The sequence below is a fragment of the Falco peregrinus genome, chromosome 11, assembly GCF_023634155.1.
Source record: "Falco peregrinus isolate bFalPer1 chromosome 11, bFalPer1.pri, whole genome shotgun sequence".
Taxonomy (NCBI): Eukaryota; Metazoa; Chordata; class Aves; order Falconiformes; family Falconidae; genus Falco; species Falco peregrinus.
The window spans coordinates 14,532,980-14,548,157 of record NC_073731.1 but is presented as its reverse complement, the minus strand read 5'-3'; the positions used below and the strand labels follow the sequence as shown (position 1 = coordinate 14,548,157).

The following is a 15,178-nucleotide window of genomic DNA, read 5'->3' as shown; positions in this document are numbered from 1 at the left end:
TCTCCAGTGAGTGAGAAGTATTTGTTACTAGGCTTTGTGTTGTTATTTTATTACTTGATCTTTGCATTGATTATCTTTATTTTAATTTTCCTTGAGAGATTATACTTTTTGATACTGATGGGTATCTTGCAAAGTGCTTGTAATACGCTCGTTTTGTAAGTTGGTAATAAAAAGATAGAATACCAAAACAGGAAATTATTTCTTCTGCAGTCCATCTCTTATATAATGACAAAAAAGTCTAGCGCTGCTGTAGTGCCTACTCTTCATAAATAAAGTCAAGAAAGAGTGAAAAAAAAAACAACAACCCAACCTAAACCTCATACTGCTAGCAACAAAGTTTGTAAATACTGCGGAAGGGGCTTTTGTATGTTTTGTGGTTAATTTAATTTTTTTCTGCTTGATCCTAGCTGGTTTTCATTATAAGCTTCAACAAAAGTGTCTTGGGCTTTTTTTCCTCCCCTCTAGTTTATGACGTACCTTGGTACCCTCAACCATGTCATAGAATCTACATACATGTACATCTGTGATTTTTCAAAATTATTTTCCTAATGACTTTTAGCAATAGGTGTAGTGGGAAAATTAACATTCAGCCTGGGATGTTTTGGGAGAAGAAAAGCTCAGTCACAAATATAGAAATTTTTAATGTATGTTATGTATCCCATGCCAAGCATGCTCATTCCTTTTGCAAGTTCATTTACAAAACTCCCTTCTTTGGGCAGGTTTATTTCCTAATTTCTGTTCTGGAAAGGCATGGAAATATTAATCATTATCCTTGGCATAATAGGAGAAGCTGGTCATCAGCTCAGGTCTTTTTGAAACTATACTTATCAATTTTTCCAGGAGATAGAACATGCTGTCTATCTAAGAGGTCTAAGTATATGGTCTCAGGACTGAGCAACAGCAACTGACCAAAAATACTTTGTTTCCTATGTTCTTTTAGTTATTCTACTATGACTGAGTTGGAAAAGGTCCTCAAGAAAAAGAACATTGTTATTTCACCTCATGATTTCACATTACCTTTGCTCTGCCATATACACATGACTCTGAGTAGGCAACTAAAGATTTGCTAGAGGGTTTTCTGGATTTCTTGTACTTTATGGGTTTCTTGTTCCTCTTGAACTTCTAGGCCCAACTTTGTTCAGTGCTGGGCTATTTTATGTGTTTTTCTGGTTTGCCTCTTGCTGACTGTTCTTGCAAAAGTCTTTAGTTGGAGAAAAACTGTTTAATATGCATTCCTGTGGTAGATAACTAAGGAACAGAGTTTAGGTGACTATCTCAGAAGATATTATTATAGCTAAGGAGAAAGGTATTATCCGTCTGTTCAAGGTAACTGAATGAAACCAAAAGCCCTGTCCATTCTCCCTCACCTACAAGAAGGGTGTTCTCACTCTGCCTCTTTTGATGGGAGGATGACTACAGCCTGTGCCTGATGCTTTGACTAGAAAAAATGTGTTTGAGCTGTAACCATAGATGCCCTATATGAATTTCTTAAATCTTTTACAGCTCTATTTTATGTAATTCTGTTCTTTAGGTTTTCATACATTCCATAGATTTATTTCTATTTTAATGAGTATTTATAACGATAAATACAATAAAGTGTTTGAGTCAGGAATAGGAGAAAGAAAAGGATATTCTTCTTGTAGAATTGTATTTTCCTTTGCTTCCGAATCACCTAGCAAGCAGATCTACCTATCTAATATATGTTAGGAAAAAGGAAATGTACAGTCAGTATTCCATTTTTTTTTTATTCTCTGTCTTTTTTTTCCACTCCTCCTGTAAGTTTTTATTGTCTCCTTGATTTATTCTGTGAATATCTCTGAAAAAGAAATGGAAGTAGCATTGGGGTTTTTCATTTGTAAAGCAGCAAATCTGCCATTGTATAAATTCATAAGAGAATTTTTCAATTGTTTTCATAATCCTTGAGCTGATAAATTATTTGGACAAATATTTTCAGTTAACCAAGACCTGTTCATTAAGAAGAGAAACTCCAAGTTGCATCTGTATCACACTGTCAGGTTTTTTACCTTTGTTTAATACTTCAGTATACTGGAAGAACTCCTAGAATATCCAGTGTTGTCAGACTGTGTGTTTATTTTAGAAAGAGTTCTGGTAATTTCTACATGGAAACCTAAAAAAACATCAGGGATGCAGTGATTTCTTTTGCTGTTATTCATGGGGATTTTCATTGTTGCTTTTCTTTTTTTATTTTTTTTTTCTTCAGTGTTTAGGCTAGGTTGGCCTGTTCTTGTTCTAATTCTTAAAGATGAAATTTTTAAAATGTATCTGAAAATACACTGAAGAGTCTGCTGTTCCCTATAATTGGCAAAGAGCTTGAATTGGTTTATAATTTCTGATTTATTTTCTGCTATTTCAGACTTGACTCAGTCCTCTGGTGTTCAAATGTGTTTTGGCTTCTTCATAGTCCTTGGGACACAAAAAATGAATTGGGCTGTTGTGTTTTTTTAAGAATGCCAAACACATTAAAGGTAATGTAAGAGAAAGGAAATAGCAGCTCGTATCTATAACTACAGCTTTTCTATTTTGCTAATCTTGACAAATTAACCTTGTCTCTTGACTGGCAAATAATAATTTTCAAAATAGAGCATTATTTTACAGGAATTATATATTCTTTTCCTTCTCTTGAAGTATTGTAACTTTCTGCAGTGTTATTCCAGTAATGATAATGGTGCAAGTTAGTGTAATTTTTTTGATTGATTCCCATAGTCTAAATCTGTGGTAGTCTGAGTATGGCTAAATCCCTGGCAAACAGGTAATCTTAGTAAGGTTAAAATATCTCCTCTCTAATTTCTAGTTCAAGATTAAAGGCCCATTTTTATAGATGACTTCATATAGTCAGTCTAGACAGTCTAGTTATAAAAAAATATTATTTTACTTGTTTCCTTTTACTTACTGAAATCAATAAGGTGCTTAAGATATTGACAAATACTGACTTTCTCTGTGTCTGTTTAATCACCATCACATACTCATTAATAGTATAAATGCCTCTCTTTTCGCAGTCCTTACAGAAATGCCTGCCTGCACATATGAAGAATTAATTCTCTTGGTTGTTGTACATTGTGCATCTGCAGAGTATGAATAACTTCTTGTACTACTGGCCTCTGTTCTGTTGGACTCTTCATGCAGAAAGAATCATGTAGCTATAAGTAAAATTTTGGTCTATTACCCAGTAATTTTTGTAGTCTCTTAACTTGAGAAGCAAGTCAATGCCAGTAATGCTTCTGTAACTAATATTTCTCTTAAAATAGCCTCTCCCTCAAGCTCACATTGACTTAAGGGAGTGTTCTATAAATTCAGAAGTCAGGAATTTTGCACATATAATGAATGGTATAGACAACATATTGGTCTCTTGTTCTTTAACTGAAATAATGAAAATGGGAAAGCACAGTTTATCTGCAACTAACTGAGGGTTGCTGTCTTCTTTTCTCTAGTTTTTCTCCTGTTTTGAGAACTGACACTTTGTCGCAATGAACTCTGGAGGAGATGAATAACCAAACCTGCCTGTTATGGTTTCCAATGTTCATTACAGCATTACAGCTACTGATTTTCAGATATTTATATCCTGAAAATGATTTATTTTTTTCTGTTTGTTGTGTATCACATTGTTTCACCCTCCAGCAGGCAATTGTTACTACAGTATAGTAATGTGAGGAATCTCAGAAAGAGATCTTCAAAAGCAAGGTGATATCCCAACCACTACTTTAGGGTCAACTTTAGATACTGTGATATTATAATGCCTAAAATTTTTGTATGTGGTTGCAGCAAAGTAATTCAGATAATCAAATGACAACAAGATTCCCAGTCCTGTAACTGGTTTGGGATAAATTACTATTAAGCGACATTCAGAAGGCTTCCATATAAAGTGAGGAGCTGAGCAAAACTATTTCAAAAGAAACACTAGGCACAGAGATGATTCTGAACTCCTGCCTTTCTCTGGCAGTTGGTCACTTTATGCTGGTACTTTAGATACCTTTGCTCACTCAGGTTCAGAACCTAAGTTCATCTTCTGAGGATAATAACTTAAATAAACATTCAAAATCATAGTATTACACTGTACAGGCATATGGCTGTCATTGTTGCCCACCGTTTGCCTAGTAGGTTAATGGTAACAGCATTTGTCAGGCATGAAAAAGCTTTTAATCTAAAACCAGTTGATGGAGTTCCAACTTGCACTTTCTGTTTCCTAGAAATTTACCTTAGTAAGTGGATTAAGGGCTAATTTTATTTTAAAAATCATCTGCTCTTTTTGTTGATGATTTGCCACGCACTCTGGAATGCAAGACATGGAGAGCTGGTGGCAGCATGCATCTATCCATATAGCTGTGACATCCAGCCCAGAGGCATGCTGTATTATACTTGTGTAGGTTTCCAGTCTTCATATTTTAATTTGGTTTTAAAAAATCAAGAGGATGCTTCTGTGTGCCAGATTTTCTTATGAAGACTGAATTACTGAAATAAAAATTGCTGCTCCCTAAGGAAGATGTCAGATGTTTTTAAATAAGAACCAATTGCAAGAGAATAAAATACTAACTAAATTTCATTTATCAGAAGAAGAGCAGTTAGGTCTTTCAGAAATCTATAAATACCTTCATCAAAAGATAAGTCCCTTTGCTTGGTGATCGGAGCAGGTAATTTTATGTATGAAAGCTATGGTATCTGCTGATACTTGTAATAGAAAAGAAAGTAGATTGTTCTTTTGCACAAATAATCATATATGTTAAAACATCCTGTGCCCAAAGCTTCTGAAAATCTATTCTCATGAGAGGGCAGGCTTTAGATCTTTTCAGTTGAGATGGTAAAAGAACAGAAGGTTATAAAATAAATGAGAAAAAGAAAAGATTACATCTTAGATGCTTTTAATTCTAGAACAATTCCTTAGCATGTGCAAGTATGTCCTGATATGGAGTTGTAGAATCTGCAGTATCAAATCCAGGTTTTAGTATCAGGAACAAAAGTACATTTCAATTATATGGACCTTGAAGGAAAATCGCCTACCAATATCATTCAGCTTAGTAAATCTTGTGTTGTGTTTGACACGTTACTTTACATAGTTGTCTGCTTGGTTGTGATTTATTTTTTTTTCCTTAAAAATGCTTTTTGTTTTCAGGTTGGATGAGTTAATTGAAGCATTTCTTGAAGATAATGATCCTGATAGCACTCTGGATGTTGGTGCTGACATGCACAAGATCAAGTATTGCTTTACTCGTATAAAGGTATTTCTTATAAACATAGACAAAAATGCAGCTGGAGCTGAAAATAATTGGAAGACATTCATAGCTGAAAAGTGTCAAAAGAAAGGCAATGCAGTTGAGAGGCATTGGAAAAGGCTAAGACAATTGAACTGGGAAGTGTATGGAGGACTGACAGGAATTCAAAATTTATTTGGAAAAATTCAGCAGCATTTTGTGGAAACCGGCAAGGATCTCAGCATGCAGTAAATTGTAGGAGGACACTGGAAGATATTGGAAACAACACAGACAAGTTATTTGTAATGGATAGATGTATCTATCTGTATTCGCATTACTATGGAGGCTTTATTTGGGACTAACTACATTGAAAGATATAAAAGTGTAAAACAACTATATCCCCAAATCTGTTATACTAACTCTCCTGATGGTGTTGTAAGCGCTTCTAAATCATGGAGCAAACAAGATATACTCAAACTGAGAAGGACAAGTAAAATTAACGGGGAAAGCAATGTATTTTGGGATATAGTTTTTCAATATGGACATGTATACACTCCTGATTTTTATTTATTGTCTTTAAATAATTAGGGTTTAGTTATATTGTTAATACTGAAAGTTCTGTGATAATACAGAACATGGGAATTTATTTATGTGTAGAAAGAGTAAAGTAAATCATACACTTGGTAGTGAAGATCAACAAGTACAACTTGTTCCATACTTGGCACAACACATATAACTTGACAGTCGACTGGTCGCATCATTTCATTCTGTCTTTTCTACCATAGTTAGACAGTCTCAGAATAGAATAAATACATAGCTGGAGCTCAAGTTGAAAGTGCCCTTTTTTTTGTTTCTTCTAATAGCAACTAATGAATCATTCAAAGATTTCTGATAAAAAACTTATCTCACAACACATCTCTGAAGAAAAAGACACTAACAAAGAATCAGGAGGAGAAGAACTGAAAAGGCTCAAAGAACTTCTGCAGCAAAGGGACAATGAAATCAGTATCCTTTGTGAGGAAGAAAAATAACATTTGGATTTGAGCTGATCTGTCTACAATGGTTTTTGTGTGTGTGAGATAGGCATGAACTGTGTGGAAGGAAATTCTCTCTACTGACCCCACTGGTTTAAAGCAATTACTCAGTTCCCAACTTCTATGTGGCCGAGCCCCTGCTTTACACCTGCTTCTATTTCAGTTGTGACCCAAACCAAAATCCTGGATCTGAGCACTACTTAGCTTCAGAACTGTCCAACCAAGATCCAAATACTGTGCTTCAGACCACTCCTAAAACACTCTCCTCAAGCAAATTAAAGCTTTTTGTAGAATGGGAAACTCTGATGCTATATAAAGACCAATTTATCACCCTACAAAGAATAGAATTTCCTCTAAGTGTAATTTTTAGCCAGATGAAGTGCTACTTTGGGGGCTGTTGGGCTATTTGCCTTTAGAATAAATAGAAAAGTTGTACTTTTTACATGCAACTTTAAAATTTAAATTAGAGCTGAAGCTTTTTGCATATAAAAATATTAAACTTCTCAGACGTGCTTTGTCCATTTCAGTGCCTCACAGAAAACACATGAGTAGCTGCATTGTTGCGCAATGGCTGGAAGTTATTTTTAGCGGGTTAACAGAACTGTGGTCAGATGGCAGCACCACTATGCCCCTAACTTTGTGGCTACTTGGTGGATAAAATTTGAATATGGCAGAGAACTGAAAAAAAAGTTTTTGAGTTTATAGGTAACAGATTCTTTCACAGTTATTAGTAAAAAGCAAACACACTTGCATTCTTTGTGCTCAGCAATTCCAGGTCAATTTTATATGTCAAATGAGAATGGCATTTTACTTTGGGATGTAGCATATTACCAGTCTGAACAGAGGTAGCAGGAAAGCTTCTTTATTTCTGCTCCATCACAGAAAAAATGTTCATTTTCCAAGATGCACTTTCAATAAATCCAGATATAACACTGACTTATCATTCCTTTTTTTAAAAAAATCATTTTTAAGATCTGCATTCCCAGTAACATTTCTTTCTGAAATAAATTATTTCATTAGTATGAGATTGATAGTGAAAAAAAGCAAAATATCTCTATCTAATGCACTTTTGCTTGATAGATATATATAGCTTGGTTTGCAGGGAAGAAACTTGTGTAAATCCATGTTAGAGTTATATAGGAAGACTATAAGAACTAAGACTTTGAACACAACACTGATTTACAGAGTCTGGAGTGGCTAAGTGACTGTACATCATCATTAGAAAATTAATAACATGTCTAATGTGATGAAGTGGTGAGGAGTATGGAAGCTATTTAGTCAAACTATGAGGTCCTTCTTGCCTATGGTAGCTAGGAGCTATCATAACAACTGAATTGTAAAGTATTTTATTATTACTACCTAGTGCAGTTAATAATATTCCCCAAAGACTACTTCGATTTTCTGCTGTTCATTTAGAAGATTAATTAGGATTAAAATGAATAGCATATCAAAAAAACATATCACAGGGACTCCTGTGGTTTTGGCTGAATGCAATTTTCATCAAAAGCCCTCTACAAGTTGTTAGGTGAAACGTGTTTATACCAAACATACTCCAGTAAATACAATGTTAGTGGAAGAAATTTCCTAAAGACCTCTTCTGCTTTTTAATAAACCTTATTGTGAAAAGCTGACAGATGTAATGCACTTAACAGACTACCTGTAAATTAAGGGTTTTTTTTTCTTTTGTTCTGAAATTTTGCTTATCACAAAATTGAAAAGGGGAGTGTCACACAATGGCAATAAGATACTAGAGTTTTAATTCCTGTCTGTCTGTAAATGCTTTTCTCAGGCATTGATTGAATGGAATCAACAATTGTGGTCAATGTGTAAATTTCAGTAAAATTTAGTAAATTTTACTGTTTAGTAAAAATGAATCTGCTGTTTGGAAAAACTAAAGTGAATTAATATAACTACAAAGAATATGCCTAACTTCAAATTCACATTCACATATAGGATTCCATAATGTGAATTGTTCCACTTGGAAAAAAAAAAAAAGACGACTTAGGAATAAATGAAGATGATTGTTGCTTTATAAAAAAAAAGGGTAATTAATGATTTCCTTAATGTAACTTCCAGATATTCTGGTAAATATGCTAAAAAAAGGAAAAAAGACAGCAGGAGATGCTCCTTTCCAGGTTAATGCTGCCTCTGCTGGTTGTACAGTCTTGGAGCACTCTCTTCCTATAAACTTGGAAGAAAATCGGGGTCCGTCTAGCTGTTCTAGTATGAAGCAGGCAAAAGATTTCAGCTCTTCAGTTCATAGGCTTCCTTTTCTTTCAAGACAAACAGGTTAGTGTAATTAAGTGAGCAGTTATTAGATTTTACAAATGGTTTACAGCTTGTCATTCAAATGTGTACCAGAACAGGAAAGTTTTATTTTCAGTATCAGCCGTATTGGTCTAATTCTGTATTCATAAATGCAGGGATTTAAATTTATAGCCCCTCAAGGTGCTGATGGCTTTTACAATCTGATTTGAATACTCTGTTGAATATCCTGAAAATCCAAGTATACATTTAGTTGCTGGCCCTTGAATCTTTGAACACATTCTCAGAAAAGTGTTTTTTGAGCGTAACTAATTAAAAAGTATTAGGAAATAATAAATTTCTCCTGGAAGGTTTGAAAATACCGAGTTTTAACAAAGAAGAAATCCAATAAAACCAATTTGGTTTCTTTTTTTTTAACCTTTCAGCCTAGGAGAGAAATCTTACATTCAAATAAAATGAAATGTCATTAATTATGCTTCTAGCTCTGATACCAGATGGTAAACATGAAACTTTTTGTGATCATCTTTAAGATTTTTAAATATTTATTATACACTTTAGATATCTGGGCTTTATTTAGCATTTTTAACAAACCTTGGTGATTATTTCTATTGTTAAAAAAAAAAAAAGAATATTATTAAGTAAACTGAGACCTTAGTTCCAGAAATGACAAATAGCTCCATTTTTATACATGTGAGTGGCTTTAGTGATATGGTACCTTTCTGGAGCAAGACCTTAGTAAGTGTGAATAAAGTAAAAATTCTTATGCTGATGTATTTTTAAAAAATATATATTTTAATTATTTCTCAAGTGGTTTAATAATTTACATCATTTGCAATCAGTTAGGGCTGAGCATAAATAATGAATTCACTTAGGATAGCTAACGCACTCAACACCATTTTACCAAGTGCTGTAACTCTGTCAGCAGATGAGTACTATTTGTCCATAGGTGACTTATGAAAGGTTTTTCTCTCTTATGGTAAAGCCAGTGTATTGTTATTCATGCTTTATTCTAATTGAGCTGTTTTGTAAAATTTAATAGGTGAGCATATCAAATACTGTTCATTGAAAAAAGAACTATTTGAGACAGATGGCTGGCACAGGGAATCTGCTGCAATGATGAAGTATTGTCTTTGGTAAATCAATGAGTAAATGTAATTGATTCCCATCTTGTTTGGATAATGAGTTGTAAATTAATATCTGTCTGGGATGAGAAGATAGTATGAGTATGTTTTGACATAAGACATTTTTTTTATGCGATTGGATTGCACGTTATATGGTTTTCTCATTCTGAAAGTAGCTGGAAGCTTATTCCCTTCTTTGCACTCCTCTTTTCAATCAGTTTTGAGTCAGGTTGTGATATTCTGTGTCATTTCATGTGGACATGAAAACCATGAGGTCCTCAATAACAGAGATGCTAAGTATGAACATGGAAGTTCTTCCTTTAGGTTCACTTATAGTTAATTTATTTTTAAACTTTTTATTCATGTTGCTTGAGGGTTACAGATAAATAAAAAGTTATTTTTGGACTATTTTAGGTGGCCATATATCTCTGCATTCCTTTAGAGTGGCCTGACATACTGCTACAAACCTATTCCAGTGCAATTGGCAGCATTTGGACTTAACAGCTATACATTACAGAAGATTTTATGTTGTTATAATGATAATGCCTTAAAAAATTATTTGTTAAAACACTTGGGTTATTGTACTCAGGGAATACTTAGAATGGCAGACATTAAAAAGTAGCAGAAACACTGTTAAAAATGTATGTATTAACACAACATGTACAGCCTTGCCAGTGTGCCTTAAATCCAACCTCAGGAGACCAGTTGTCTCTGCAGGAATATAACTGAGTGTCCAGGCTCTTTTGTGCCTTCATGTCTCTGAAAATGACAGTATTTTCTACCTAATATATAAGTATTATTTATTTTTCTCTTTCTTCTATTTCTTACATTTCTGAAAGTAACAAGCTTCAATATTTATCTTCATATTGTGACTGTTCTATTTCAAAATTTTTGTAGACTGGAGATTATATTTTTCAAATCAACTTGTAGTGTTTTCACAGTTTGATTCTCCATTTGTATTAAGAGCCATGTTTGAGAAAAATGTTCTACATAACGCTTGTAAACATATGCAGACAGTTCATCAGAAAATGTTGAGAAAGGTCTCACTGTGTACTTATGCATAGTACACATAAAGCCATCATATCAGATGTTGTTTTGCTACAGGTGGAGAATTTTAATGAAATTTAAACAATTTTTTTTAGAATTATTAGAGCTTTTGTAGTCTTTAAAATTACATTTGAGATTTTAGATTTTTTTAAATGTATTTGAGATTTTAAAATAATATATAAAATCCAGAATGGATAATGACCCAAAGATTAGGAAAAATGAAACAAATATTTGAGAACATGCAGTAATAGTTAGAATAAGGCCAGAGGGCTCAAGAAAAAGAAAAAAAAAAAAGTCAGTAAAAAGAAAGCCAGTACTATGACAAGCAGCCTATGCCACAGTAAAAAATAAAATAGAACTATAAATTAAGGATCAATATCACATGAAGAAAAAGACTGTACCCATATGAAGCATTCCACTTTCTTTGTAGGCAAGTTACTGTTTTGAGATCCTTAGCTGCAAAGTAGCATAAAACCTCAAGTGGTTATTACTATTTTTTCTATTTTATTATAAAGCTATGACAGTGCAAAGATACATTGGTACATTCCTTGGCAGACAAAAACTCTTACCTCTGTCTGCTGGTGGCTAGGATATAGTTCTCTTTCCTATTGGACTCAGACCTGAACACATTTGTACGCTTCAGGCTCAATTAATCCCATTTGTTCTATCGAAGAATGAAGCAAAATATCTTGAAAGAACACCATCTGGCAAAAGGCATAGTGGTCAATTTACATAACAAAATAAGTTATTTGCAAATATGTAATTTTAATACTCTAATATCCAGCACATATGTATTCTCACTTCAGTTTTTCCTTTTAACCTTCAAATTTCTGTACGGATTTGAAAAGCTTTCTCAACATGGTAATTTTCTGACAGCCTGCTGTAGCATTACAGATAAAGTTGTCAGATTGCTGGGGGACTTGTGAAAGAATGGGAAAGTTTGATAGGAACCATTGCAAAAGTGTGAAATGTTCTTCTCGGGATTTAGGAATTACCTTAGACCTTGTCAGGACTCATAGCTAATTCTTCTAATATTGTCTTACACTCTTAATACAGCTGCTAAATTCCAGAAACTTACGTTGTCAGCTCCAAAAGTTATAAGTACTGAATCATGCACCTTAAAAGTTTAGACTAAATATTCAAACAATTAGATTCCAGAAGAGTGAGTTGTAAAAGATACAGAGGCATAAGTAATATTTACTGTTAATTTTTTGGAAAATATTCCTCTGAATACTAAATTTTCAGAACTACTTGAAGCCATTCCTGGAATCTGAGTTTACAAAATTTTAGGGATATTTCACTTTATCTTTATAATTAGTAACACAGGATTTAAGTATATGCTTCAATATTTCTATAAACAGCAACTCAAACTGCAAATTATATTCACCAGTTAGTATGTCTCGGGTGAGGGAGTTGTTATAGTGGCTAATTGGAAAGGTTTAACTGTTAAGCACTGCAGTTCTCTCTCCTTACATCATCTGAGCTGGTTATTTATGACAATAAATAACAATATTCAAGCAAATTGTTAATTTCAAAATCCACATAAAGCATCTTCCAGTAACTGTAGACAGATTATTTAATTTAGAACATTTCATTTATTTTGCAGTTGATATATTGTATAGCTTTACTATTTGTTTGCCCAGAAACAGATCTTTACCATTCTGTGATAGAAAAATTTCATTCTGTTACTTTCATGCTAGATGTGATGCTGTTTTGCATCATAAAATCTCCAGACTTACCTGATACTCAGTCTATCAAAAAAAGTAATTTATGCTACTAAATTTATGAAAAGTAATGAATGTTAAGAATACAGGAAGCCTTTGGCAAGCAAAGTTTGTTTCTCTCTATGGCAAAAAATATATTATGTCACAGAACTGCTATCTCTGTATGGTGAAACTTACTTTTACCACATTTTGCCATATGATCTAGCACCTTTTCTGCATTGAAAGATATAGGTTATCATGTTTCTAGTCTATCCTGTCCCAACACTGATTTAAGCAGGAGAAATGCAGCAATACTGTTTCACTGCTAAGGTTGAGGTAATAATCTGTGTTAATAGCAAAATTCTTGTCTTGAGTTCATCACAGCAGTAAACTCCTTGGACCAAATTTGTCCCACAACAGGCTGACTTGGAAGGCGAATGAGTGACTTCTACAACCGTACACATCTATATAGGCATGCCTGTGGTTTTATTTTTTTTAATGTCCATCCCGCATTGAATGTGCATGCTCTTTTGGAAGAAACTCAGTTAATATAATACATCTTCAAAGGCTTAACATATCTGTAGTATTTACTTTCCTATACATTCTGTCTTTCTCCCACCTCCTGTATGCCTGAAACTCTGAATAGCAGCCTTTAACAGTAATGACTGTAGAAACACAATGAGAAACAAAGTCTAACACCCAGATTTGATTTCCAAGTAAGTCTTTGGGTACCATTGTAACATATTTCCAAACTACTAATAAATACTAAGTTCTAGAGAGTTGATTTAATGTTAAATGGTATTTTTTTCTGAACAGGTGTGTCTCTAACTGGTTGTTTAAATATCAGGGATCGTATTCAAAATAATGTTGTTAGCAAAATATTGTTGGACACAAGGTCTGATGCCAGTGGAAGACCTGATTAAGAATGGCTGTAACTGGACATGTGGATTGTTGCTGTGTTTTTTTGTGCTTTTTTCAGTGTATGTTACAGTCTGTATTAGGATGTTCTTGAAGATAGAGCAGTGGACTATACAGGTGCAGGTCCTAGTAATGCCCTAGGTTTCACTGGTGACATTGGGTTACATAGCATTGAATTCTGCAGCGAAAATTATACCAGTTTTCATGCTGACAAATTTGTTTTCTTGGATCCCAAAAGACTTCTTTTTGGAGGGAGTGGTAGGTAGGCTACCTGGAAGCAGTGGAAGGCTGCCTGCTGCTGACGTTTTGGCAAGCCAGCTCCCATCACTGGGGAGGTTTTATGGATTGCATGAGACAGCTTAGAGTGAACAAACCAGAACATTTTATCCTAGTCCAAGTGTTATACCATAAAAGGGAAGATCTTACTTTTCAATATCCATCTTAATCACAAAAGACTCTAAATTATAAATCCATAACTACATGAGTAAAAGTGAGCAAAACACTCTTAACATACTCAGTAGCTGCTGTTATTTATTGCATTATAATATCATTCATAAATCTGAAACAGACATAACTCTCTGGCTATGAATTTAATTTATGTTTCAGATGAGCATTCCGGAAAATGCAAAGATGATTTATTGGCACAATAACCTGAGCTTTACAAATTCTTCAATGATTTTATTTGTAATACAATGATTTAGTTCATCATAAAGTGTCCACTGCAGCTTTAGTTTTATTCATGATTCATATCTGGTGGAGATATTGTATGTCAAGTACAAATTCAAATGTGGAACTATATATAATCTTTCTCAGGAGATGTTGTCAATTATTACAAATTAGTAGTTTTAGGATAAATCAAAGTATGGATGAACCTGGCAAAAAAAAGAATAAATCTGACTTATACACATCACTGGAGTGATAAACATTTTGTTGTATTTTTTTTATCATATTATATCACCTCTATTGTACAGATAAGTCTTATTTTGATATAGATCTCAGACTGCTGCTTGCTTTTAGCATAATTCTGTCAGTGTAGGAGATGCATGATTTCATTTTTCCTCCTGCTGGATTTTTTTTTTCTCCTGAAATATAAACAGTTTGGTTACCAGAAAACAGTGTGAATATTGTGACATTCAGAGAACACAATAAATGTCAGTGAGAGCTTCAAATACTTGTATATGCTTATGGGCTTGAGAAAGATTATTTTGCTCTCACCAAAGATTTTATTAGGATCATGTTTTGACCATTTTTGGCCACTTTCTTTACATTTCATTTAGAAGTTGTGAGGGTTTTTTTAAAAGTTTTGTTAAGAGGTTACCTGCTGTTTAACCCATTCAGGGTTTAAGATTACTTTTGGCTAGGCACTATGCAAGCATGTACAAAAAAGAGCGTTCCTCCTGAAGGGCTGACAAGCTGACTAAAAGGAAAGGTGAGAGATGGCTTGTATCAATAGATGGTGATTATAAATAGAGAGAAAGTAGTGATGATAACACACCAACTGCTTAATTCTGAAAGCTAAATATTTTCATCTTGTATTAAGACTTCTCAAAATATTTATCTTGCATATTTTACATATTTATGTTGTATTTTGAGGAAAAAGCTTCCTTCTATTGTTGGAAAACCCACAGAAATCTCCCTAATGGAAAGAATTGACTGAGGTTTTCTATCAGAATCTCTTTTGTGTCCTTCGGTTCAGAAAAAGGCAGGTCTCAACCCTCTAGAAAAATTAAGTGCTTAGGAAGCCTATATGTTTCTTGGAGTCTTTTCTGTGTCTGGTGCTGCTTTGGGATATCAGGACAGACTCTTGGCACTGTGCTCATGACAGATCTTTTGTCAACAAACAGATGTACCCATTTTATTGCTATTTGGTCAGCAAAAGAGCTCAC

General features: G+C 33.8%; 1 protein-coding gene across 1 annotated transcript in view; it reads left to right on the top strand.

Moving 5' to 3' along the window:
* The window catches only part of KIF6 (kinesin family member 6), a 158,357-nt gene that overhangs the window by 62,259 nt on the left and 80,920 nt on the right, over positions 1-15,178 (top strand). Inside the window, exons 11-13 of the mRNA XM_055816372.1 lie at positions 5,126-5,231; positions 6,068-6,209; positions 8,315-8,527. Of these exons, the coding sequence (XP_055672347.1) occupies positions 5,126-5,231; positions 6,068-6,209; positions 8,315-8,527 (461 nt within the window). The remainder of the gene's footprint in view (positions 1-5,125; positions 5,232-6,067; positions 6,210-8,314; positions 8,528-15,178) is intronic.